General features: G+C 52.5%; 9 protein-coding genes across 9 annotated transcripts; 6 read left to right on the top strand and 3 right to left on the bottom strand.

The window, feature by feature from the left end:
* Positions 1 to 522: 522 nt before the first annotated feature.
* Positions 523 to 4,056, top strand: DSM5745_07765 (uncharacterized protein; the record flags this gene model as incomplete). Its single annotated transcript, XM_026749781.1, has 8 exons — positions 523 to 560; positions 613 to 1,976; positions 2,029 to 2,499; positions 2,551 to 2,602; positions 2,746 to 2,882; positions 2,931 to 3,562; positions 3,616 to 3,726; positions 3,787 to 4,056. 8 exons carry the CDS (start codon positions 523 to 525, stop codon positions 4,054 to 4,056), a joined length of 3,075 nt encoding a protein of 1,024 aa, XP_026601813.1.
* A 270-nt stretch (positions 4,057 to 4,326) lies between these two features.
* On the top strand, positions 4,327 to 5,571 carry DSM5745_07764 (uncharacterized protein; the record flags this gene model as incomplete). Its single annotated transcript, XM_026749780.1, has 1 exon — positions 4,327 to 5,571. One exon carries the CDS (start codon positions 4,327 to 4,329, stop codon positions 5,569 to 5,571), a length of 1,245 nt encoding a protein of 414 aa, XP_026601812.1.
* A 1,081-nt stretch (positions 5,572 to 6,652) lies between these two features.
* On the bottom strand, positions 6,653 to 7,043 carry DSM5745_07763 (uncharacterized protein; the record flags this gene model as incomplete). Its single annotated transcript, XM_026749779.1, has 2 exons — positions 6,653 to 6,920; positions 6,967 to 7,043. 2 exons carry the CDS (start codon positions 7,041 to 7,043, stop codon positions 6,653 to 6,655), a joined length of 345 nt encoding a protein of 114 aa, XP_026601811.1.
* A 1,773-nt stretch (positions 7,044 to 8,816) lies between these two features.
* DSM5745_07762 (uncharacterized protein) lies at positions 8,817 to 9,241 on the top strand (the record flags this gene model as incomplete). The annotated part of the gene is made up of 3 exons (XM_026749778.1): positions 8,817 to 9,057; positions 9,109 to 9,150; positions 9,207 to 9,241. The coding sequence occupies 3 exons, from the start codon at positions 8,817 to 8,819 to the stop codon at positions 9,239 to 9,241; spliced, it is 318 nt and encodes a 105-aa protein (XP_026601810.1).
* A 1,469-nt stretch (positions 9,242 to 10,710) lies between these two features.
* DSM5745_07761 (BTB/POZ domain-containing protein) lies at positions 10,711 to 11,671 on the bottom strand (the record flags this gene model as incomplete). The annotated part of the gene is made up of 3 exons (XM_026749777.1): positions 10,711 to 10,761; positions 10,808 to 11,588; positions 11,649 to 11,671. 3 exons carry the CDS (start codon positions 11,669 to 11,671, stop codon positions 10,711 to 10,713), a joined length of 855 nt encoding a protein of 284 aa, XP_026601809.1.
* Positions 11,672 to 12,791: 1,120 nt separating this feature from the next.
* DSM5745_07760 (NAD(P)/FAD-dependent oxidoreductase) lies at positions 12,792 to 14,280 on the top strand (the record flags this gene model as incomplete). The annotated part of the gene is made up of 2 exons (XM_026749776.1): positions 12,792 to 13,367; positions 13,426 to 14,280. The coding sequence occupies 2 exons, from the start codon at positions 12,792 to 12,794 to the stop codon at positions 14,278 to 14,280; spliced, it is 1,431 nt and encodes a 476-aa protein (XP_026601808.1).
* Positions 14,281 to 14,605: 325 nt separating this feature from the next.
* DSM5745_07759 (uncharacterized protein) lies at positions 14,606 to 15,661 on the bottom strand (the record flags this gene model as incomplete). Its single annotated transcript, XM_026749775.1, has 4 exons — positions 14,606 to 14,764; positions 14,843 to 14,952; positions 15,010 to 15,342; positions 15,457 to 15,661. 4 exons carry the CDS (start codon positions 15,659 to 15,661, stop codon positions 14,606 to 14,608), a joined length of 807 nt encoding a protein of 268 aa, XP_026601807.1.
* A 1,195-nt stretch (positions 15,662 to 16,856) lies between these two features.
* On the top strand, positions 16,857 to 17,666 carry DSM5745_07758 (uncharacterized protein; the record flags this gene model as incomplete). Its single annotated transcript, XM_026749774.1, has 1 exon — positions 16,857 to 17,666. The coding sequence occupies one exon, from the start codon at positions 16,857 to 16,859 to the stop codon at positions 17,664 to 17,666; it is 810 nt and encodes a 269-aa protein (XP_026601806.1).
* Positions 17,667 to 19,071: 1,405 nt separating this feature from the next.
* Positions 19,072 to 21,956, top strand: DSM5745_07757 (uncharacterized protein; the record flags this gene model as incomplete). Its single annotated transcript, XM_026749773.1, has 8 exons — positions 19,072 to 19,283; positions 19,365 to 19,757; positions 19,834 to 20,293; positions 20,347 to 20,379; positions 20,428 to 20,694; positions 20,815 to 21,090; positions 21,154 to 21,816; positions 21,921 to 21,956. The coding sequence occupies 8 exons, from the start codon at positions 19,072 to 19,074 to the stop codon at positions 21,954 to 21,956; spliced, it is 2,340 nt and encodes a 779-aa protein (XP_026601805.1).
* Positions 21,957 to 22,096: the final 140 nt, after the last annotated feature.

The raw sequence follows: 22,096 nt of genomic DNA, 5'->3' as shown, positions 1-22,096 counted from the left end.
GCGCACTGGAGGACGTCGTCATGGGTTGTGAAGACTGAATTGTCGACCTGGATGATAGTGCTTTGACGGTCTGAAGGGCAGAATATTGACTCATAGAGCGCAAAGTAAGCTGGAAATGATGCAGGAGTTGTATCCGAAAGTAATTCGCGCCTGATCTCCTCTTTTTCGGTCTCTTCTAGTGGACGCATTGTATACGACGGTAGATAGTGCAGCGGTACAGAGGAGTCATTGACGATGATTGTCAATAAAAGCTGAGCGTGATTCCGGCCAAGGTCCAGCTTAAGAGCAATACGAGGATGTGTAACATTGAGCCCCGAACTGCAAAGCCCCCTCTTGGGGCTGTGCTGACTCGACTTCCCATTGGCAACTCGTCGCGAGGCTATAATATCATGCGATAAGTAAGAATCCCAGGGCGGCGTAAGATGCGAGATTTTCCTGCTGCTGATTTCATCTTCATTATTCTCATCCCGCGTCGCAGAACTCTTCTGAAAGGCAGCTTTCCCCCATATGGATTGATCATCGATGGAAGCAGAAGACAGATCACTGCAGGTTGTGCGTCGGTAGGCGAACGCTCATGTGACTTGGCCTCGCTCCTTCCTCTGACGGCCGCAGTTCTCCCATTCAGACTCCCCATCTCTTCTCCAACACCCCTCCGCCATTCCGCTCGAATTCTAGCACATGGCCTACGACACCACGCCAAAATGCTTCCACGACAACTACCGAAGTGTCTTCAAACCAGAGCTCGATCCCCGCTCCCACAACCGCTCCCACAACCGCGGCTGCCTCGAGGACTTCGCTGCCCGAACCCTCACCCCAGCCTGACGCCTTCCGAGACGCTTTAGTGCTACCGAAGACCAAGAGAAACACAGTCTATGTATACCCATACAGTGCGTCCGATATCGGGGAAAATCACCATGAACGATTCCGCACCGTGGTCGAGATGTTCAAGCAAAACGTGGAAAGCGACAAGAAACTTAAGATGCACGTCTCGGAGATAGACTATATGCTAAAGAAATGTGGACCGTCGCCCAAGGAAGCTCATCCATCTATACTTGTATGCTGCACAGAGAGGGTCTTTCGTGACCTCGAGCGACTGCTGACCAGTCGACACCTGACGAAGCAATATTATCTTCCGGATCCACGGCGTCTGGGACGTTGGCGAGCAAACATAATAGACAACGGAGCTGGCGCACATATCCCGAGATTCAAGATATACTTTTGGCGTGGAACGCCAAATAGGACCCTGCTCTGGGCGAGCCGTCTCGCCGACGGGCTCCAGATCCGACAGCCAGAGGGCACTGGTAACCTTCCATGGTCGGATTTGACAATGTGCGGATCGAAAATTACTGGCTATGACGGATCCAGTGCGACAATAGCCTGTCTTTTGGAGGTTGATTCGAACACGTATGGGCTTACAGTCGCCCATGCTTTTGCGCACTTGGTTAGCAGTTTTCCGGAGAAAGGTGAGCCTCCGAACGGTGGCCACAACCGTCATGTCTCAGGTCGATCATTTAGCGAGTTCGGCTTCCATGACGATTGTTTTGCCGTCAACGATATCGAGTACGAGTCAACCGAAGAAGGCGACACTTTAAGCGACTCCACTGGGGTCACTGTTGTAGCTGTACCAGATTCGGAAAAAAGGTTTGGGGTCGGTCAAGAAGAAGAACGGTCCGTGGTCTTGCATCTGAAGGATGATGGAGATCCGAGCAGTCCTGATCTTGATTGGGCCTTAGCGGAGGTTTCCAATGGGCAGAGTAGAAAGCCCAATTTCTGTCTATCTACCGAAGATCCTGCAAATCCTAGATTGTTACATGAAGTTGCGGAGCAGCACCCTGGGGCGGAGAGAGAAGTTCTTATCATCCGTTCAATCCATTGTCCGCGTCGAGGCACGTTGCTCCCTGGGAGCTCCTTCATTGGCGGTATAAATCGCCCAAGTCCATGTGAGGCATGGAATGTCGCGTTCGCAGGCGAACATGGTAAGTGTAACTACCCCTGGATTATTCAAAGCCATGCTCACACAAGTTGCAGGGTTGGAAAAAGGGGACTCTGGGTCTTTAGTCGTGGACTTAATCACCAATCAGATCTATGGTTATGTGGTAGGTCTGAATCCCCTCGGAGAAGCCTACATCATGCCCATGATGGCTACAATACGCCAAGTGAAAGAGGCATTTGGAACAGAAAATGTGTCTATGCCTGATCCGAGTTCCCGTTTCACGGAGATGGTCGAGGGGTCACCTATTGCCTCACTGAGCACGCGCTTTTCCTCACTCCAGCAGTCCTCGTGTGATCAGGAACCCCCAAGTCCAGTTACATCACTATCATTTGAGTCTCATAGTACGCAACCGGAATGGGACTCGTGGCAGCCAGCTGCTGCTCATATTACCAATGCGGTCGCGGTCTCCTCTTTTTCTTTACACCGAAGAGGCCCCCTCTCGACTATCTCTTACCCAGAGAAACCCGCGGTTCCTCAAGAGGGCATCTTGGTATTTGAAGAGACACGTACGTGCAAAGATTGCATCTGAACGTTTGGTAAAGATATCTGAACTTTAGTCCAGATCCCAACGACTGGCAGCCCTGTGGGTGGAATTTGGACACAGTCGAGGTATGCATGAATCGATTTACCTGAATCATGAAGCCATTTAGCTAATTCAGATTGCGCGATGCAGCAACAGCAGGACAGAAACTTTGTCGTGTACGGATCTGACTGAGCCTGACTTGAGAGACCAAAGCTGATATACCCTGCAGCTTCGCGCTAGACAACTTCAATATCGCTAAATATAGACGCCGTTTCGACAGAACATTCAGGCCGGTAATAGACAAGGACATTAACGGTGCCTGCCACTGTGAATACGATGTCAGCAGTCGCGGGATTAGTCCTAAAGGTTAGCTATGTCTTTTCTAATTTTCCACGTTTTGACTGACAAATACAGTTTCCTGGGCCTGTTTCAAGATCAAGGAAGTGAGGGGAGCAAGTGATTACGTTTGGAGACAGCCTTGCATCCATGTAGAGTGGGACTGCCAGACTGGCCGTCAACTCATATTCGTCTTCGATATTTTCCATCCTACGACTCCCGATACCGCAAAGCGTTTCTTGGACCGTAGCCCGGACTACGAAGAGCGAATGATTAACCCGTTCGTATGGCACAGGATCTTCTCACACGAGGTTCTCGAAAGATACGACACCGCGCTATGGTCATTGCGGGACCTCGTCCGCAAGCAAGAAAAGGCATGGCCTGTCTTTGCGCCCTTCAACGCTTTGTACTACATGGCGGAACAGGATAGAAGCATCCAGAGTGAAGCTGCATTCACACCCCTCCATGACATTGCCCGGCATCTCTTTCACTACCAAGAGACAATCGAAGTAGCAGAACAAACACTGCAGGCACTGGTCAATGAACAAGAGCGCTGGCGACAAGAATGTGCTGAGATATTCCGCAACAATGACATTCTTAGACCATGGCTTAAGACGCAGCAGGGACTTTGCTTTGAAATGAGGAGGGCTCACACTTTGAAGATGAGGTTACATTCACTGAGTGAAAGGCATATGAATGAAATCAGCCTGGTACGCCCAAACCCTAAATCTATATGTGACAGCCACTGATACGTGCATCACAGGCTCTCAATCTTGAATCTCAGTCTCTACATCGGAGTGCAAAAACAGATAGTAGCAGCATTATGGCGATTACTGCTGTGACAATGTTCTTTTTGCCAGGAACCTTTGTCGCCGTAAGTTACCGTTCATTACCCTTTTTATATATGACCATGGCCTAATGATACACCTTCAAGACCATATTTAGCACGAACTTCTTCGGCCCTGCATCAAGCACGTGGTCCGCGTCTTCGGAGTTCTGGCTCTACTGGGTCACAACAATTCCCTTGACCGTGGTCACGATCCTTATTTGGACGTTTTGGCAGTACCGAGGGAATGTCTCATTGATGGGAGCTTCTGGAAAGAACCTGAGGGCGAGACGTGATGCTGATGCTCTAGATGGAGACATGGAGAGGGCGGTTCCGATGCGCTGGGTGAGAGCGAAAGATTTAGAGATTGGGGCATAGAATCTGCATGTTTGTCGTTCGTACAGCGTAGGATGTCTCTTCGCAATTGATGATGATCTATTAATGCGCCGACGGTACAGAGATGCCTTGTCCTGAGCTGGAAGAAAGTCCGTATTTGGACAGGGTGCGCTAATCGAGGTCCTAGTCAGGCCTAGCTCTCTCTGTACAATCTGTATTTTCCTACTTGTGTCTAGTTTATCTTGGCGGTGGTCGACCCGTCTCTTTTATTTCAGCTCTTGGCTTCTTTCCTTTCCACCCAATTTGATCATCATGGACGACCCCTTCAGCAAACTACCGGTTGAGATTATTTACGAGATCCTTAGTCTAAGTACCGACTTTGTTGGGACTGACAGCCTTCTCTCAGTCTCGCCATGGGTTCGAGCTATCTTCGACACCAAACCACGCCCTATAACGCTCGGCCTCTTTTCGGCCAATTCAGGAATCCAAACAGCATCGCTTAAGCAGCTCTACCAGAACATAGCGGTAATCCGTCACCCACACGCCTATTACTCGAGCCATGAAGAGTATAAAAATGCACGTCCGTTAGAGGGCCTTCCGGAGCACATGAGCGCCGCAGAACTATCGGATCTAATCCACATCGCTGCGCAAAATCAACGTCTGACTGGCATTGTTTTGGCCACGATGCATCACAACTTCACCACCGCTATTGAAAACACGTCGTTTGGCCCACCATCGTCGGGCCATTCCCGCGCGCAGAAAATCAAAAGCGAGCCTTTTTCTTGGATCGAGCACCACCGCGTTTCCTGGGCCATCTGGCGGCTTCAGCACTTCTCCGCTCTTCAGACAGCGGCCAAAGGCCACTGGAACTGGTCCGCCGAGTCTCGGTGCACTGGACTAGATGGGTATATGAAGCGGCATTGGCTCTCCCATTGGCTATCTGAGCAAGTCTGGACCGTAGCCGCCATCCTAGCTGATCTAGGTCTCAACCCGTCGTACCGAAACCAGAATATGCACAGGCTAAAGAGCTACACCAATTTCCCTCCAGCATGGATCACCAGTGAGCTTTTGGACGCGCATACGCAAGAACCTCCCCTGCCCATCTTTTTCTATCCTCGGAAAAACACCCCGCTCCCGTTCTTCCCTTCGTTCGAAGTACCGCCCCGATACTCTGACAACGTCTACTGCCCTCCCCCAGCACCACTGCCCACGCCCGTAAACAGGGACTGGGGCCGCATGCGCCATCCGCGCACCTACAATAAGCCAACACTACCAGCGATGAAGTTCCAAGACCGCTGCGAAAGAATGACGTGGCTTCAACCACCCAACTACGACATTTGGGACATGCGTCCCTTCCGTCGGCTCGGCGTCGTGATTTGGGATCCGTGGCGGATGTACCTGGCCGGTTTGTCGGACTGGGACGTCTTGGAGGGAATCCCGACGCCTGATGGGGGCGTTGTTGAGGAGGAGGGGTTGGAGTCCCTTGAGGGATATCGGCAGTCACTAATGGGCGAGGAGGAGATTCAGAGGAGGTGGCTGGCGCTGATCGGGAGATAACCCATTTCGACACCAGGCGTGTGCTCGTCGACGTTTGGGATATGCTTTGCGCGGAGGTCTCCCATCATAGGCGCTGCATACGCCTGTTCAGGTCCGTCCGATCTTCAAGTGTGCTAAGCTGGACTACACTGTATTCGGAATTTCACTCTGGACGCCGAAGCCTATATATTCTTCAATCGCTTTTTCTTCGCTGAGGTCAATTGGGCCGGTTAGTAACCCAGCGCTACGCATGGCCATGTCCGGTTATTCGAGTGGGGTGGTTCAAGCCTTTTGTCCGGCACCTTTAGCAGTCATGGCCAGATATTGTGAAGAACAGGGCTTCCTCCAAAGCTCGCACAATCTTACTTCAGCTCCTATCATGTTAACGTGATTGCGAGGGAAAAAAGCCCGCATTTCTTTAGTTACAGTGTTGCTCTACCGATGAGCATATCAGCAGGGGAATACGTTGATCGCTGGTTTAGTATGAAGGAGATACAGAACTACGCGAGAGTACAGCACTGAGGAAACCCTGCCTCCTGATATGACAAACTAGTCCTAATAAAGTCAAGTTGGAGAGGACAATAAGAAGCACCATTATTGACTCGTGGCAAGGGCCGAGTTGGAGTGGAAGGATTCAATAGACCTCGAGGCCCTTTCTCCTTATCAACTCCATCGCAATATGTTCATTGATAGATGAGTACTCATCCAACACACACAATGTTCCTTTCCAACGTGGGGACACGGTCTCTCCGCAAACCAGTGCGCCACCGCAACCGACTGATCAAATCATATCTCGCTGCGCTCGGTTATGGTGCTAGTGGTGATGAAGGAACACAGCCTATCCAGCGCATGGCGGGCCTGGTGCTGAAACTGATGGTGAACGCTATCTCGGTAGATACGCTCCCCCGAGTCATCATTGAATCAGAAGAACTCGATTGCGAAATCCACAGTTGGCAGCCTTAAACACTCCTTAAATCAATCACAGTGATATGACATGAATCCCCCAATCGAAATAGACAGCAACCGAACCATCCAGGCCGAGAAGCCAGGCGCGTTCTCCATATCCATCACATCCCGAACAACTTCTTATGCGTGCCATACTTTACTTCCCCCTCAGCTCTCGAGCCGCGCCCGACTTCGCCATCCGCTGAACCTGTAGATGCCAGGTGTTCAGGTGCGGCTTGCCCTGCACGGTACGGCCAAGGTCAACGCGGTAGTTATCGTCCTTCCAGATGGCGCGGGTCTTGCCGGGGGCGATCTTGCTCTTCAGCCCCAGGGCCTCGTACATTTCTCGGCTTTTGGACTTGAGCAGATCTCCGAGCTCGCTTTCGGGAACGAGAACAGGCGTGTTGAAGCCTCCAGCTATACAGCTGGTCGATAAGCCTGAGTAGAACGGATATTGAGATGGCCAGAAACGCCTTCTCGAGTATCACCGCCCCCATTTCCGGGCCAAGTAATTGGAAGGGTACGGCTGTGAAGTCCAGACCGGCCATGGTGGGCCCCGCTCTGGTGAAGCAACAGCAAGAGAAGTTTGATGCAATAGGGACACGGCAGGTCCAATGCTGACGGGCACGGTCACGAGAGGCTGGGATGATCGAGGCGAGATATGTAAGAGCGCATGTTCTGCTGGGACCTGTGTGAGGTTATATAGACTGGAACAGGGAAATGACCGGGGTTTATCTCCGAGGTTTGTCGATGTGGGCTGAGACCAGAACCCTTGGTTCATGGATGAGGCCATATTGAGCGCTTGCCCTGTGCAATGGTAGGAACAGCTCTCCGGGAGGATCGACGAGGCTGTAAGCCGTGGAAGTGGCCAGGACGTGGTCGGAACTTCCAGACGTTGTTGAGGAGAGTTAGGCCTTTACCTCGGAAACGGGATTGTCTAGCGTTGGGCGTGTCTTCCGGGCGAAAGTCCTGCGTAATCAACAGTACTTCCTCCATTAGTGCTGCTCCTCCCATAGGCAGACAATCTTCGCTAATACAAACCAACCCGGAATTAGAATCCGACGGTGTATCTCCGCGGGATAACACATAGCAACGCAAAAAAGGGATGCTAGCCGTGTTGGATGTGCTCTGCCTGCAACTAGCCACATCAATCACTTCTAGTCTCGTGCGGCTGAGAGGACTCCGCGGAGGATTGGGATAATGCCCGTTCGGGTCGTACAAGTCCTTAGCGGGGGTAGAGGGCATGACTGCACAGCCTGGGTCATGACCCACAGGGCTGAGACCTGCAGCGCAGGGGCAGGAGATGGTGGGTTGAGGCTATTAGTTATGGCCGCGGCCATGAAAGTGCCTTGAGGGTTGATGTGTCTTCATTTCTGTCTTCCTGGTAGGTAGGTATGCAGTATACATGGAACGGGATAATCCATTCATCAATCGTTGCAACTGTTTTTTGAATAAGAGGGTGGTTAATTTAGTGACCGCTGTGACGAGCAGTCCAGGCTCTAGCCCTAAATGAAGCTATTCGGAGAGGCCCGCCACTAAGCCCAAGCAGGGAATTGGTGGCGCTCGCCCAGCCTTTGCCCTGCATGCTTAGCTACATGCAAGCTCACCTCAGCATGACACCCAAATTGTGGTATAGTATATACATCATTAGCCTATTATGCGGGGAGTGGTAGGGTTACTGGCCAATTAGACCTACAAGCACCGGTTCGATCGGTGAGACCGAGACGCCAGATTCGACGGCGGCTCGCGTGTGTCTGTTCTACTCAGGCTAGACCGCGTATGAATGGGCCGTCGCGGACTAGTGTTCCTTGATAGGGTAAGCCTATACGCGAAGTGAAGTGCGGAAAAATGTCCCTGGCGGACCCTGCACTAGTCGTCTAGCCCTAATGGGGCCAGTTCGTGCAGTTTGCGATACTTGGTTTGGATATGGTTGCATCAACCTTGCAGGACTGAAGCAGGAAAGGCAAGGACTTCACCACGTGCCCCGTTCAGCCGCTGTGGACTCTGATCAATTGTCAAACAGGTCAGCTGGATGGTACCATTCGTTGGTGGAGAATCCAACGGGGCAGAGTACGGCGTAGACGCTCGCCGCACAGGCAGGAGCTGAGAGAGCTAAGGCAGTATTGTCAAGCAGTGGAGGGTCGTATCTAGACTCAATCTAGCCAGGTCACAAGGCCATCCTTCAAAAGAGTGACCAGAGAAAGGTATAAAAGCCCCCTCATCCCCGGCCCTCAATCCATCCCTCACCACAGCATCTCAATCCCATCTCCAACCCAGCCAACAATCATACCACAACCACAAGTACCAACCCAGCCGCAACAATGCACTTCACCAAGCTCGCAACCCTCGCCCTCTCGGCCGTGGCCTCCGTCTCCGCCACCAACTTCCACAACTCCTTCGGCCACAACGGCTGGGTGCAGGACTCCACCGGCACCGAGGTCTACCTGGCCAACGGCGCCTCCGTGAACATCGGCGGCGGCTGGGCGTTTTTCTGGGTTGACGCGGCTGTTTGCCCTGGAAAGGCGAACTCGGTGACTTATGGCTGGCCTGCGAACTATGGGGGTGAGTGCGCTTAATCCTACAAGTGAGATGATCGAGCTGATATTTGTCTAGACGTTTATATCCGCACTGATGGGCGTCTTTATGAAGCTGGTGGTGAGTAGAAGCCCTGGTAACGTGTCTGATGGCGGTTTGCTGACTAGGATCAACAGGGAGCCAGATTTCGAACGGTGCCAAGGTCTGCTAGACGGTTTGCCGGCGCCTAATTCTTGCGGGGGGCAATGGATATGGGGGTTCATGACCGGAGGGGGTGTTGGAGGGCTAGGGTTGGGTGGGCTAGGGTTGGGTGGGCTAGGGTGAAGGAGGTAGAAACGGTGTATTTGATTGCTGAGGCGAGCGCTCCGAGCGTTGAGCTAAGCCCTATCTACCTAATAGACTTCAATCACAATGCACCGCTTTAACCAATACATTTATGCAAGACAGAAGCTAACATAAACCAAATGAAGGCATTGGCATTAGCCCCAAGCCCTGCCTCATTCTAAGCTTTTCCTAATCATTTATTCCGCCTTCCTTCATTATCCGCAATGTTATGATTTCTTTTATATTGTAGTTACTGCTCAGGAACATGGTCATACCGTCGACGACCATGTCCTGGCCAGCAATTGACCGAATGACAAACTCGAGAGACTGGCAGAAGGTCTCGTCCAGTAGGTGTGGTTCGTCGTTCATTTGCGCCTTCTATCTGGCTTGCTCCTCAAAGTACATGCGTTGATCGAAGGGCTGAAGAACATGTGCTAGCCCCTTGACATTGATAATGGAAGCAAAGAGGGAATGCTGCTGAGCCCTAATCAAGTACTTGACTCAAATGATTCAAGGGTTCACGCTGTTCAACAAACAAATAAGCGGCGGAGTTGTTCTGCGGGCCAACTTAACTTGTCGACCCTGGCTGTCTCGAGCAATAGGTATATGCTTACATCTGCTGCGATCTTGTATAGCTTCGTATTGGGACTGGATATTAACATTAAATATATGTTGGGCAGCCTTGCCAAGTGATACCCCGCTCCTGAGCCTTGTGGATGGTGGCTAGGTGCATACTCACTAACCTTCAGCCTTGCGCCTTTGCCATATAAATATCAGGCTGTTGTCACCTCGCACATGCAATCCTCTGACTATCCCTCATCACTTCACGTCTCACTCACTCTCGAGCCGCATACATTGACCGTAAGTTAAAACCTACGAAAGTGTCAGAATCCCAGTTCACCCAGTCCATGATCCCGATCTGATCCAGCCTATCATATATTATAGCATCTACGAAAGCATACTCTACCTAGGTACCAAGCAATGGCCGTGACCACGACCCACCACCCGACCCTGCACCGAAACGACGAGCACAAGAAGCGCTGCGCCGCTCGATACGAGAATGGCTCGCAGTGCGCATGTACCTCGTACAAGTACTCCTGGACTGACGCAAAGGGTTGGGCTGTCTGTGCATGTGGGCATAGGGAGGTTGGACACGGTGCTGAGAGTTGAGTTTGCCGCACTCACGGCTTTGCATGGGTTTGTGGTATGATGGGATGGATGCTGGAAGCGGAGATCGAGCGGATCTGAGTGGCTATATTTGAGATATCACGCGGATTTAGGAACAGAAGGTGCTGGGCTGAGTCGTTATTTAATGTTGTCTCGTTGCAATGATTTATCCATTGGCTCTTTACTGGTCTACTCAATGCCATATCCAAACCGACTACTTATTGATACCATGCACTTCGCCTATAGGAAATCATGTTCCTAAATCTCTTCAACCGTCGTCACATACCAGGCCACGTCCGCAACGACATGGTTCCTGGGGCTTCTGTGCCCCCGATCCCCTCCGCGACCCAGAAGCCGAAGCCGAAGAGTCAGGGTGCACCTCCGACCCCCGATCGCTGCAGCTGACCAGGGTCCCACCACTCCCCTCATCACCGACCCCATCACTCTCCTTAATCTTCCCATTCTCCAAAGCAGGCAACTGCTCAATGAGCAGCTCACAAAGATCAAGCACAAACTCCACCGGAAACCCCCGCCTCTGCAACGCAAACGCCTCCGGGCAAGAATGCACAAACCACACATCAACGACCAGCTCGCGCGCCAGATCCCCTGCCTCCGTATGCGCGTAGACAAAGTCCACGGTTTCCGCGCTGAGAATGCCGCCGTTTTTGTATTTCCTGGGGAATTTCCTAGCAGCCGCATTGGAATCAGAATGCGGATGCGGATGCGTACGCAGACGCTCGACGGCCTCAAGCGCAGCGACCTGCAACTCGTGCATCTCGAACCCATACGCCGTTCTCCACAACTTCAACAGGAAAAGAACCTTCGGCAGCCCGAACTCGAGCGTGAAATCTGGTGAGAGATCCGGGCATAGAGAGCCCTTGTATAGCCAGGCCACGAGCTCGGCGAAGACGTCTGGGTCGGTCGCGAGGACTTTCATGTATGTGTTTGGGGTCTTCTTCAGGAGCGCGGTGAAGTAGGGCGAGGCCGAGCAGAGGAGGATCAGATGGACGTTGAAGAGGATTTCGTTGGGCCCGATGAAGAGGTGTGCGATTCCGCCCGTGAAGGTTCTGGGGGGGAAGGTTAGGGCTTGCATATTCTGGAGTTTAGACGGGGAGTGGTTGACTTACGATGCTTGGAGCTGTCCGGCCATGGTTCCGATAGATTTGGCTCTTGCCATATGTGATTCGAGTGCAGGCACCACGGTGGCTTTATGGCCGGTGCTTCTTTGTTGGTCTTGAACAGGGGTTTTCGCTTGATACTGCGGCGGAGTCGGGACCTGAGACAGCACCCCGACTGACTGTATACAAAGAGAAAACGATTTTGAGAATTGACAGAACAATCATGCACCAGCTGTCTTTCAACTATCGTCTCGGCCTTAGCATGATGCAGTTGAGCTTTTATCTTCTAAACACCCGCAGCACCAGAATTTACGTCACGAGTTCATTTGTAGTGTTACTTCTCGTCAATGACTTCAATGGACTGCTGCGGCATGGATGGGGTTCTAAGGGTGGATTCTGATAAACTTATCCTGAACCTGGTCTGTCCGGGCATGGTCAAAACGAATTAGGGGCAATGATATCGTGGAGTAAGTCTACTTTTGGGTTTAGGGCAGGAATTACAGAAGAGGCGTTGGGAGGAGACGGTCGAGGAGATGAACACGCTTGCAACGCTGTCAAAGGCTTTGCTTGTATAGTTCTGAGAATGCACGTGGTATGATTATTGTCTTACCTTGATCTTTATTCTTGTACTGTTCCAGGAGTTTAGTTGACAGTCCTTTGATTATATGACATTCCATCACCTGAATGGCATGCCTCTGCGAAAGGAATTCCCAGCGCGCAAGAGAATATGCCACTCATGTTCTGTTCACCCCCGAATATAATAGACAAAGAGCAAACAGTTCATGGTTACGTCCTGGAGTAGGAAGTTGGGGCTACACGAGGCCGCCGCATACGTCTGTTGGGAATGTTCTTAGGGTTATGTAGATGCTATCATCCTAGGGTCTGAAAATCAAGGTAAATACTCCACACACCACTGTCATGGTGAATCTCGGAAGTTTATCGTATTCTGATTATTCTCCGGGGTTAGTCTCAACCAGTGATTAGTGCGCCAGAATAGATAAGCCTCTACCTTAGGCTTTTGGTCGTCAAATAGATGCGGCAGCTCGCTCCTAGGTCTCTTGATACTCCTTACCGAATAAAATCCATCTCCATCCAATCACTTCCGCAATTAAATACACATCATATCATTCAAAAGATACAAAACAAGCTCAGATGTCCTCCTCCAAGCCCGATCTCGCCTCCCTCATCACCCTTGACCCAGGCCTCCCCCGCCCATCTCCAACAGCCTCACACTGGCAAACCCCGCCTCACAGCCTCTCCAACATCCGCAGCCCCTCGCTGCCCCAAACCACCTCCATCGCCATCATCGGCTCTGGAATCACTGGCGCCAGCGTCGCAAAAGCCATCCTGGAACATGACCCCGCTGTCCACGTTACCGTCTTCGAAGCCCGTACGCTCTGCTCTGGTGCGACCGGTCGCAATGGCGGGCAGCTGGCGATTAGTGCCCCAGAGCGGTATCTAGGGCTTAAAGAGAAGTTCGGCAAGGAGATGGCGGGGAAGATTGTGCGGTTTTATATCAAGACGTTGGATGCTGTGAGGGAGGTTGCGGTGCGGTTCCGGGGGGTTGGAATGGACCCCGAGGTTAATGAGGTTGTTAAGATCAGGGCGTTTCTGTCGGACAATGAAGGCGATGCGTTTTTGAAGGCCTGTGTTGGGATTGATGAGCTAGAGACGGATCATCCGGATCTCAAGGGGTTGTTTAAGGTGCTACTTGAAGGGGAGTGTAGGGTATGATGCACGGACATGGCTCATCTCATCCAGATGAACATGCTAATCCAGATTCCAGGACTACGGTATCCACGGCGCCACAGGGGCCATCCTACATCCCGCTGGCACGATCTGGCCGTACCGCGTCGTCACGAACCTCTTTGATGCACTCCTAACCAACTACCCTGACCGTCTGGCAATCGAAACCAACACCCCCGTGACGAAGGTGGCGTACAATCCAGATACTGACCCCGACCATCCGTACATCATACACACCCCTCGAGGGACTGTTCGAGCCGCTCAAGTAGCCCATTGCACAAACGGGTACACTGGTCACCTTCTCCCGCGGCTTCGAGGCAGCCTGTATCCAGTGAAGGGGACAATGACCGTCCAAGAACGTCAACCATCGGCCTCAGCCAAACCCTCAACCTCCTGGGCTATCCACTACCAGGCGACCCTGGACGAAGCAACCGGCGCCTACGCGGACGGTCTGATCTATGGGATGCAGAGCCCCAGCTCGGGGATGTACTTCTTCGGCGGCGAGAAGTCGCCTCTGGACTTACAGCTCTCGGCCGACGACACGGAGGCCGCGCACTCGCAGACCACGGTGCACTTTTTGCAGGAGTCGCTCGCTACGCTTTTTGGTCATTCGCCAACAGAGTATAACCTCGTGACGTCTTGGTCAGGCATCATGGGGTTCTCTGCCGATTCTCTGCCGCTTGTTGGTCGGCTCCCAACAGACCTTACGGGCCGCCCTGGTAATGGTGAGTGGATAGCGGCGGCGTATAACGGGTATGGGATGCCCGCTGCCTGGCTTGTAGGTGAGAGTCTGGGGTTGATGATGGTTGGGAAGGAGAGAAGAGAAAATCTGCCCGAGGCTTTCTTGCTTACGGAGGAGAGAGTCCGGGATTCAATGCTTATGTACCTGCGTTGATTGATCCCAGATGGATGGGCGTGAGCTTGACCCGTTTGGGTTCCCGACATGGGGTGGAGTAAGCATCGCAGGTGTAGTGGACTGTTCGCTTTTCGTACGTAAATGCTGAGTCTGACTCCATGCCCTGGTTTTTTTTTTTTAGATAACTCTTTTCATAATCAAGGTGGACGCGAGCACCTGATGAGAAGGGTCCATGACTGAACACCAAAAACAGTTTGAACCAGGGCCAGAAGCCCTAAAAGGACAATTTGTATTCTTGATGAGTTCTATGCCAATCCAGCGGCCGTAACAAAACTGCCTGCACAAAAGCTATACCCCGATGACTCTAACCTAACATTGTATCTATGTCCATCGGCTGGCCGTCGGCATTGTCAGTCCCCTCGGGGGACACCACGGCTGCATGTAACATGCACCGCCCAAGCAAGCCCAGGATCATGTCCTGCTCATTTTCGCCCCCTTTCCAACTGAGGAGATACCTCCGGTACTATTATAGGTTAGCAATGGCTCAGATGACTAAACTGCTAAGGCCTTAATCAGGCCTAGGGCTCCAGCAAAATCTTACCTTGCCCTCCTTATTCATCCAATAAAAACAAAAGGACCAAGAGTCGGTCAAAAGACCGAAAAGAACAGTATTGGCCTTGTGCTGTTTCTGACGAGCAGCAAGAACCATGCCTTGATAGCAGTTAGTTTATAATCGTTATAGTTGTTTGGGATTGATTCTGCTCATACCCATATAGGCAAGAAGTTGGGTTTCTCCACCGGTGCAGGTCTCCGGCTTGGCTTCGATGATGAAAAGGTTGTTGGCAAGGGTTTGGGCCTCCTGATACCAGAATGAGTAGTCGAAACGCCCACGCAGCATTTTCTTCTTCATCTTGTGGGTGATTGGCCATTCGGCCTGTGTCTCGGCTTGGAGATAGAGCTTCTTCCCCAATGTAGGGCACAACCCGTTTTGTTCGAGGTAGGCTCCTACCAGCAGCATGATTATGTCGAGTCGGGTCCGCGAAACAGGTTCGACTCGGGGCGATTCGCCCATTTTCTTCCAATGAATGTCTAGCATCTTGTCTAATGACTATGGTATTAGTATTAATCAGATCAACGCTTGAGTATGGAAGCTCCTACTAAGCCAAGCGTGCCGGGGTCGAGGCTAGTCGGCCTCAAGGTCCCAGGAGTAGAAACCCCACTGGGCCATTTTTATTCCGAAGATCTTTTCGACTTCGGTCATCGTGAGGGAGGAGGCGGGGACAGAGGGAAGGGCTTGGTTGGCTTTGTCGGCCTCTTGCTTGGTTTTGGCGCGGATTTCTTCAGCGGCCTGGCGTGATATTCTTCCACGCCTTTCGGCTAATGTGATTATTCTTCGAACAATCGCAAGGGTCAGACTCATCTTGGATGATATGGGGAGGTTATCAGAAACTGTGAAGATGTTAGACGTGCTTATGAAAACGGGTAGGTTGTGCAGGAGATTGACAAAACTGGCGCGGGCGAATCTTGAGACATAACAGCTCTTCATTGTTTACACTACCTATATAGAAGGTGCGATCCTGCACCACCACGGCAGCTGTCAGCTGGCAGTGGCGGGATTAGTTGCTCGTCGACTTCTCATTCTACCCTAGGCCTCGTTCTAGATGACTGGTGATTGGGAAATGCAGGGTAGGTAACTGGCCGTGAGACAGGAGAAGCTATGTCCTAGTAGGGAGTCTTGTAGCAATCCGTGACTGGATCGACCGCTTATATATAGAATGGCAGAAAAGCACCGCTTCGCTACGCCAGGCTCGATTCGGGCATTATGCACTGCCCATACGTTACTGCCTAGTTTCACTGCACCACTGGGACAAACTTGGGATCTCATGACATGGCGGATCAAAGACTAGGCTTCCTAAACTTGCAGTCGTCGGTGTAGCCCTAACTGGATATCCCCAAGGTCCACTATGCCGAAACAGGCATACTGCCCTTCCGCACCGCCTCCATACCTACCGTATCCGGCCTAGCGCATCCCCTGCCACAGCCTCCTACCTAATGCATGCATGTCCTGATAACCTCTGCGTCCCCAGTCGCTCCTCATTACGGAGTACTCTGATATCCTGCCTACTGAGGTAAGACATATAATTCAGCCTTGACTATTGTATTTATATTGGACGCTGCGTCTCCGCATCTTTGGTCCATTAAGGTGGCCACCTACGACTTTGCCGGATACACCTACCGGGGGTACCTCCAATCCCAGAACCTCTCACCACCGGTTTGTTGTTCTCCTCCTCTTATCCTCTTCTGTTGTTCGGGCTGCAGCGGCAGTACCGTCGAATCTTGTCATGGGACCAGAGTCCCGAGCTCAGCAACGATTCTTGAGGCGGGAGCCGGAATGGATCTTGCCTCCGGCCTCATACCGTACTTTGTTCTACCGGTTGGGAATTGTTTGTTTGGTCCAGTAAGGGGCTGAAGTGGTTTAATGACGTAGGACTTTCGATTTATTTCAAAGTTTAAAAGTTCTACGCTTATGAGTCACCGGAAATCATCATCTTCCTCAAAAGCCCGCCCAGGTGCCAACGTCTCATTCATTTCGCCAAAAGCCACGATAACTAACCATGTCCAACTCAACCCCCCACCACAAGATCTTCTCCATCCCCGAGCTGGTCGAAGCGATCCTCCTCGAAACCGATCCCCGCACACTCCTAACCTCCGCCCAGCGCGTCTGCCGGCTCTGGAACGATCTCATCAAGAACAAAGACGAACTTCAACAAGCTCTCTTCTTCAAGCCCTCGCGCAAAGCATCCAGCCGCCATGGACACCGACAAATGAACCCGCTCATCCCTCGCCTCTGGCACGAACTCTTCCGACGGAAAGGGTTCGCCACCCCCAAGTACTTCCTGCCTCTTGATCCCATCAAAGCTGAGGCCTACCAGCGGCCCAACGCAAGCTGGCGGCGGATGCTTCTCTACCAACCACCGGAGTACCGCCTAGGGATCATCGAGTACGGGATATGCAATAATGATGCCGAGTCCGCTGAGTTCTCGGAGTTGAAAATGCAGATGGACGAGACGGGGTTAAGACTACGCCATATAAACGAACTCCTTGAAGACGGACGACTCGTCGCTGGCTGCGACCCGCTGATACTATGGACGAGATTCGGTCCGCTTGGGTTGAAGCACGCCGAACGCAAATATCGGGATGAACGGCAACTGATGAAATCGAAATACGCGCTTGAATGCGACGTCTTCGTCTTCTGCTATAGCTGCGATATGCTAGCCAAAAATTACCGCAACCAGAGCTGCATGGAGGGAGTTGAAAATGGGGTTGAAAATTGGGTGCGAATGGCTGTGAAGGCAAATGGACCTTGTCCGAGGTATCGCAATAGGGAGCCTTTATGGGAGGATGAGGAGGTGTGCGAAGCGTGACGGGGTGGCCTAGGACCTCGAGAGCAGTGGTCTGGTGTGGACGGTATCTGTTGCCCCGGGGAGCATATGTCTATGTCCGCTATCCAGACCTCTACACTGGTGTTGAACTCTGCTGTTACTCTGCGGTTGGGGAGTCAGACTGTACGCCTCGGCCTGTGCCACGGCCCAATCCTTTATTTGGTTGGTTGATCTTTGCTTATTTCTTCTCTTCTCTTCCAATGCAACGGATCTACTGCTCACTGCATACCTCCTGCACCTAGATGGACCTTCAGTAGATGTGTCTGTAGAACACGTACCGTAGGTCCCATAGTTTTCCGGAGGTCCTTACCTGTGCCTACCGAAGTTGACGTTTATTTACCAACAAAATGGCCCACATATGTAGTTTCGATGATGTAGAAGTGGCAACCGACGTAAGGATATTCACCATTAGCTTAATGACCCAGCAAATCAGTGCCTCATGTAGCTGCCCATGACGCAGGTTTTGGCTTCATGCTTCTCGAGAGAAACTATGTAGGAGTCATGGGATAGGTCACTGGTGCTCTGGATCACTTCCGCCAGCTTGCGTGTCAGTATGAACACTGGGGGGCTACATTTCCAGGATGATATATGATACCGCGGCTCTTGCAAGGCCATTGCTTCCCAACGTAACTTTCAGCTAGAATAGCAGAGGAAAAAATGCAATGTTCCTTTATCCAAAGAAGGGACAAATCTGCCACTGATTATTTCAACAGACGCGTGATGCTGGATAGACTCCGCGGTGCAGGGACGTAGTTCTTGTACCCAAGGAGTACAGATATTCATGGTATATCCGCGAATAAGGCTATGTGGTATCTTCGAGGATATAACTAACTGTTTGGCTTCCACTCATCCAGGCCCCGTCCGTCATCGGATGAAATAACCGGTTGGATAGGTACCTAGGGCTGCGTCCCCAGCCAACCGGACATGAAACCTCCCCCTCAAGCTGCGGAACGCAGTTCCATCTTGAAAAAATCCGCAAGCCACATTCGCTTCTGCTGAAAAGTCCATTAAGATCACCATAACCATACCGTCTCGACGAACGGCAAGCATGCGCGCGTTGCTGTGGCAGTGGCCGTGGCCCCAGGAGCAATCCGTCCCCAGACCGGCGCCCTCGAACCGCCATACCCTCGATAATACAACACCAGAAAGAGGAAGAGTGAGGCCGGCCAGAGCGTCCGGAGATAAAGATATCTGGGCCCAACTCGAAGCGAGCAGAAGCTCAGCCGCACGCAACCTGTCTTCATATTTGGAAACTGTCAGAGACATTCTGGGACATGACACGGGCAGCTCCTTGGGATCAAGCAATAGTAAGAACAACCCTAGCATTCAGACGACACAAGACGTCTTGCCTACTGCATCTATCTATTCCAAGTGTACTAGGAGGCTAATGAACTACACCCCAGCGGGTACACCAAAGCGCAACCCCAGTCCCAGCCCCATCTCGCCGCGGCAATGGAACGCTATCCTCCACAAGGAACATCTAAAATTGGAAGCTGGGATCCGCAAGGATCATCTAAAAAGGGACCTTATGGCTCTGAGGTCCAAACTAGAGGTCCTGGCAGTCGCAGAACAGACTGCAAGCACTGGGTCTGAGCCTAGGTCAGCCCGTCAACTCCCCATAATCCACCACCCATCATGCTGTGCAGTCCAACTTTAGCTCGTATACTAATCTCCTCCCAGCGTTCTCAGCCTCAAAGCATGCACATTATGGTACGCAATAAGCAGCGCCGTGCTGATCTGGATCCCGCCTGAGACTCTTGCTCTTGCGACGCTCAAGGGTCTAGGCCTCTACCTCACAGCGACGGGGTTCTGGTTTTGCGGACTGGAATTTGGCGAGAGGGTTTTGGCCAAATGGTGTCGGCGCACGGTGCAGGGGTTGCTGGATGCTGCGGAGCATGGCACGCTTCATAGGCAGAAGGGGGATGCGCTGGATGGGGTGGAGTTTTGGTGTCTCGGGGTGGTTAGGAGGCAGTTACGGCGTCCTTGTTTGGTGGTTGGAACTACGATGCGGGCTTGCGATTGGGTTCGACAGACCTGCTGTGCTGTTACCGGGCCTGTTTCGTGGCTGGGGCTGTACCCTGACGGTCTCTAGAGGGAATGATTTGATTGTTTGTCTTGAGTCGTCTTGAGAAGTTCTGCTACTGACTAGAGCTATCCACAAAGCCTCTTTAGACTCTGCTCCACCGTCAACCCATCCCCAGCCCCTTCTACTTCCCTCATCCCTTCCCACCATTCCCCCGCAAAGAAATGCCCCTACAACCCGCACCCTTGGCCCCAACGACCCCCAAATCCCCAGCATGGGCCTCGGCCTCGGCAGCCTAAGCGGCTTCTACTGCTCCCCCAGCCCCCTCGAAGCCAGACTGTCTTTGCTAGACCACGCGTATGCCATTGGCCTGCGCTTCTGGGACATGGCGAACATCTACCTCGACGCCGAAGATCCAGTCGGCGAATGGGCGAGGCGCAACCCCGGCAAACGAGACGACGTCTTCGTCGCGACGAGGTTCGGGCTCCGAGGCAGGAGGATGGGTCGCATACGTTCCGCTCAGATCGATAAGGAGTCTAGCGGAGAACGCGAGGAAGGGGGTTCGAGGGGAGAGGTATCCTGCTGCGTGGGTGTTTCTTTTTCAACGGTAGGGCTTTGGGCTAATTACTGAGAACTTAGGGTTATGGCAACATTGCACTCGGATACACCAGAGTTGGAATAATCTCGAGAATAACATCCATGTATCTAGCTTGATATTAGATGGAACTGAAACCACATAACTGCAAAGCTTTAAACCCCAAACCACAACATGACAATCCTCAGCGCCCTCTCGTACTCGCTGATATCCAGGAAATACCGCCACGGACTGACTCCCACATTCAGCGCCGTACACTGATAGTCAATGGCGACCGGTGCATCACGATGCGCCTGGCTGAACTTGGTCCCGACCGAGGCGGCGCCCGTATAGCTCGCAAAGCCGACCATGACCACGGCCCACAACGCGAGACAGGACAGGGGCGAGAAGAAGTGCTTGAAGCGCTTGATTGATTTGTCACTCATCGACCCGGGCCAACACACATTCAATGATTTCGCGATCAGGAGCTCCCCGGGGTAGAGGAGGACCATGATGGTTGACGTTGCGAAGAGAGCTACAGGCAGGGTGTTCGCAGGGTAGCCGGGGGTGCGGAAGTCGTTGCTACCGAAGAGCCACGACTTGGAGCACAGCTGCTCGGTCGTGCAGGTAGACGTTCCGGGCCAGACAGAGGTGTCGTCGGCTTTGCAGGTGTAGCGGTCGTTGACAAAGGTGGTGTCTCGGATGATGTAGACGACGTAGAAGGTTGCGCCCCATTGCAGGGCCGCCAGCAAGCGCAAGATCCAGGGCAGTGCTTTCCTGGCTCCAGGAGAACGAGCGAGGAGGCAGCGGTAAGGATGGTACTCGACGAGGTAGGAATACTTCCAACTGACCGTCCAGGCGATCGTCGATAGCGACGGTCTGGGGTCGTGCCGCGCAACGGTGAGGGCAAAGGAGATCCACCACCACAGGGTAGGCCCGCAGATATCCCAGATGGTGAAGATCCAGTCGAGGAAGCCAAGCTCTCGGATGCCCTTGCAGCGCTTCTCCGACTCGTCGTCATCGAAGAACGGACACACACCTTTGAACGCCCACAAGGCGCTCAGCGCGCTGAAGCTGGTGAACCACCATCCGCCAAAGGTCGTACCCCCCATGGCGCGACGGTTGACCGAGGAGGGGATGACCTTGAAGTCGCTGAAGCAGCTCATCGCATCGCACCATTCGAATGGGGTGCCTTCGGTCGTCCAGTTGGGATAGATGGTCCATTTCGAGCCAATGATGTGGTATCGACCGGGGCCATCAACGCCACCGGCGAAGTCTGCCATCATGCTGCAGTTGACTGCGTTCGTGGGGGCGCTGGCGGCGCATTCAGCGAATCGCGAGTTCTTGTACAGGTCAAAGTCCGGATACGTGGTGTTGTAGAACTTGACCATCATCAGGATGAAGAGACCCGCGACGGCGAGGACATTGATCGCCCCGAGCACGATGAAGAGCCAGGTGCACCAGACGACGAGTCGTCGATACCACCGATTCGATCGATACCAGATGTTTTCTCCCCAGTCGACGCGCTTGCAGGAGTATGCGTCTGGAGATGTCAGCCACTGGGTTTATTTCCAAGCTGGAGGGTCAAACATACCCTTGCGTCCCTCCTGAACCTCCAGCGCATCATATCCATATGCAGTCGATCGCATTTCGCCGTGTTGTTGCACAGCGATAATGCACTGGATACTCAGTGCTGGCAACGATCGAGAAGTTGGAGGATCATGAAATTTTTCCTGCCCACCGCGCCGTGATAAATAGCAGCGTTTGCCCGCGCCAAAGGCTGAAGACTGCAGGAAACATCCCCAAGTGGGCGTG

Source organism: Aspergillus mulundensis (genome assembly GCF_003369625.1).
Source record: "Aspergillus mulundensis strain DSM 5745 chromosome Unknown scaffold_8, whole genome shotgun sequence".
NCBI classification, from domain to species: Eukaryota; Fungi; Ascomycota; class Eurotiomycetes; order Eurotiales; family Aspergillaceae; genus Aspergillus; species Aspergillus mulundensis.
Note: the sequence above shows the minus strand (reverse complement) of the source record. Positions and strands in the feature narration are given on the sequence as shown.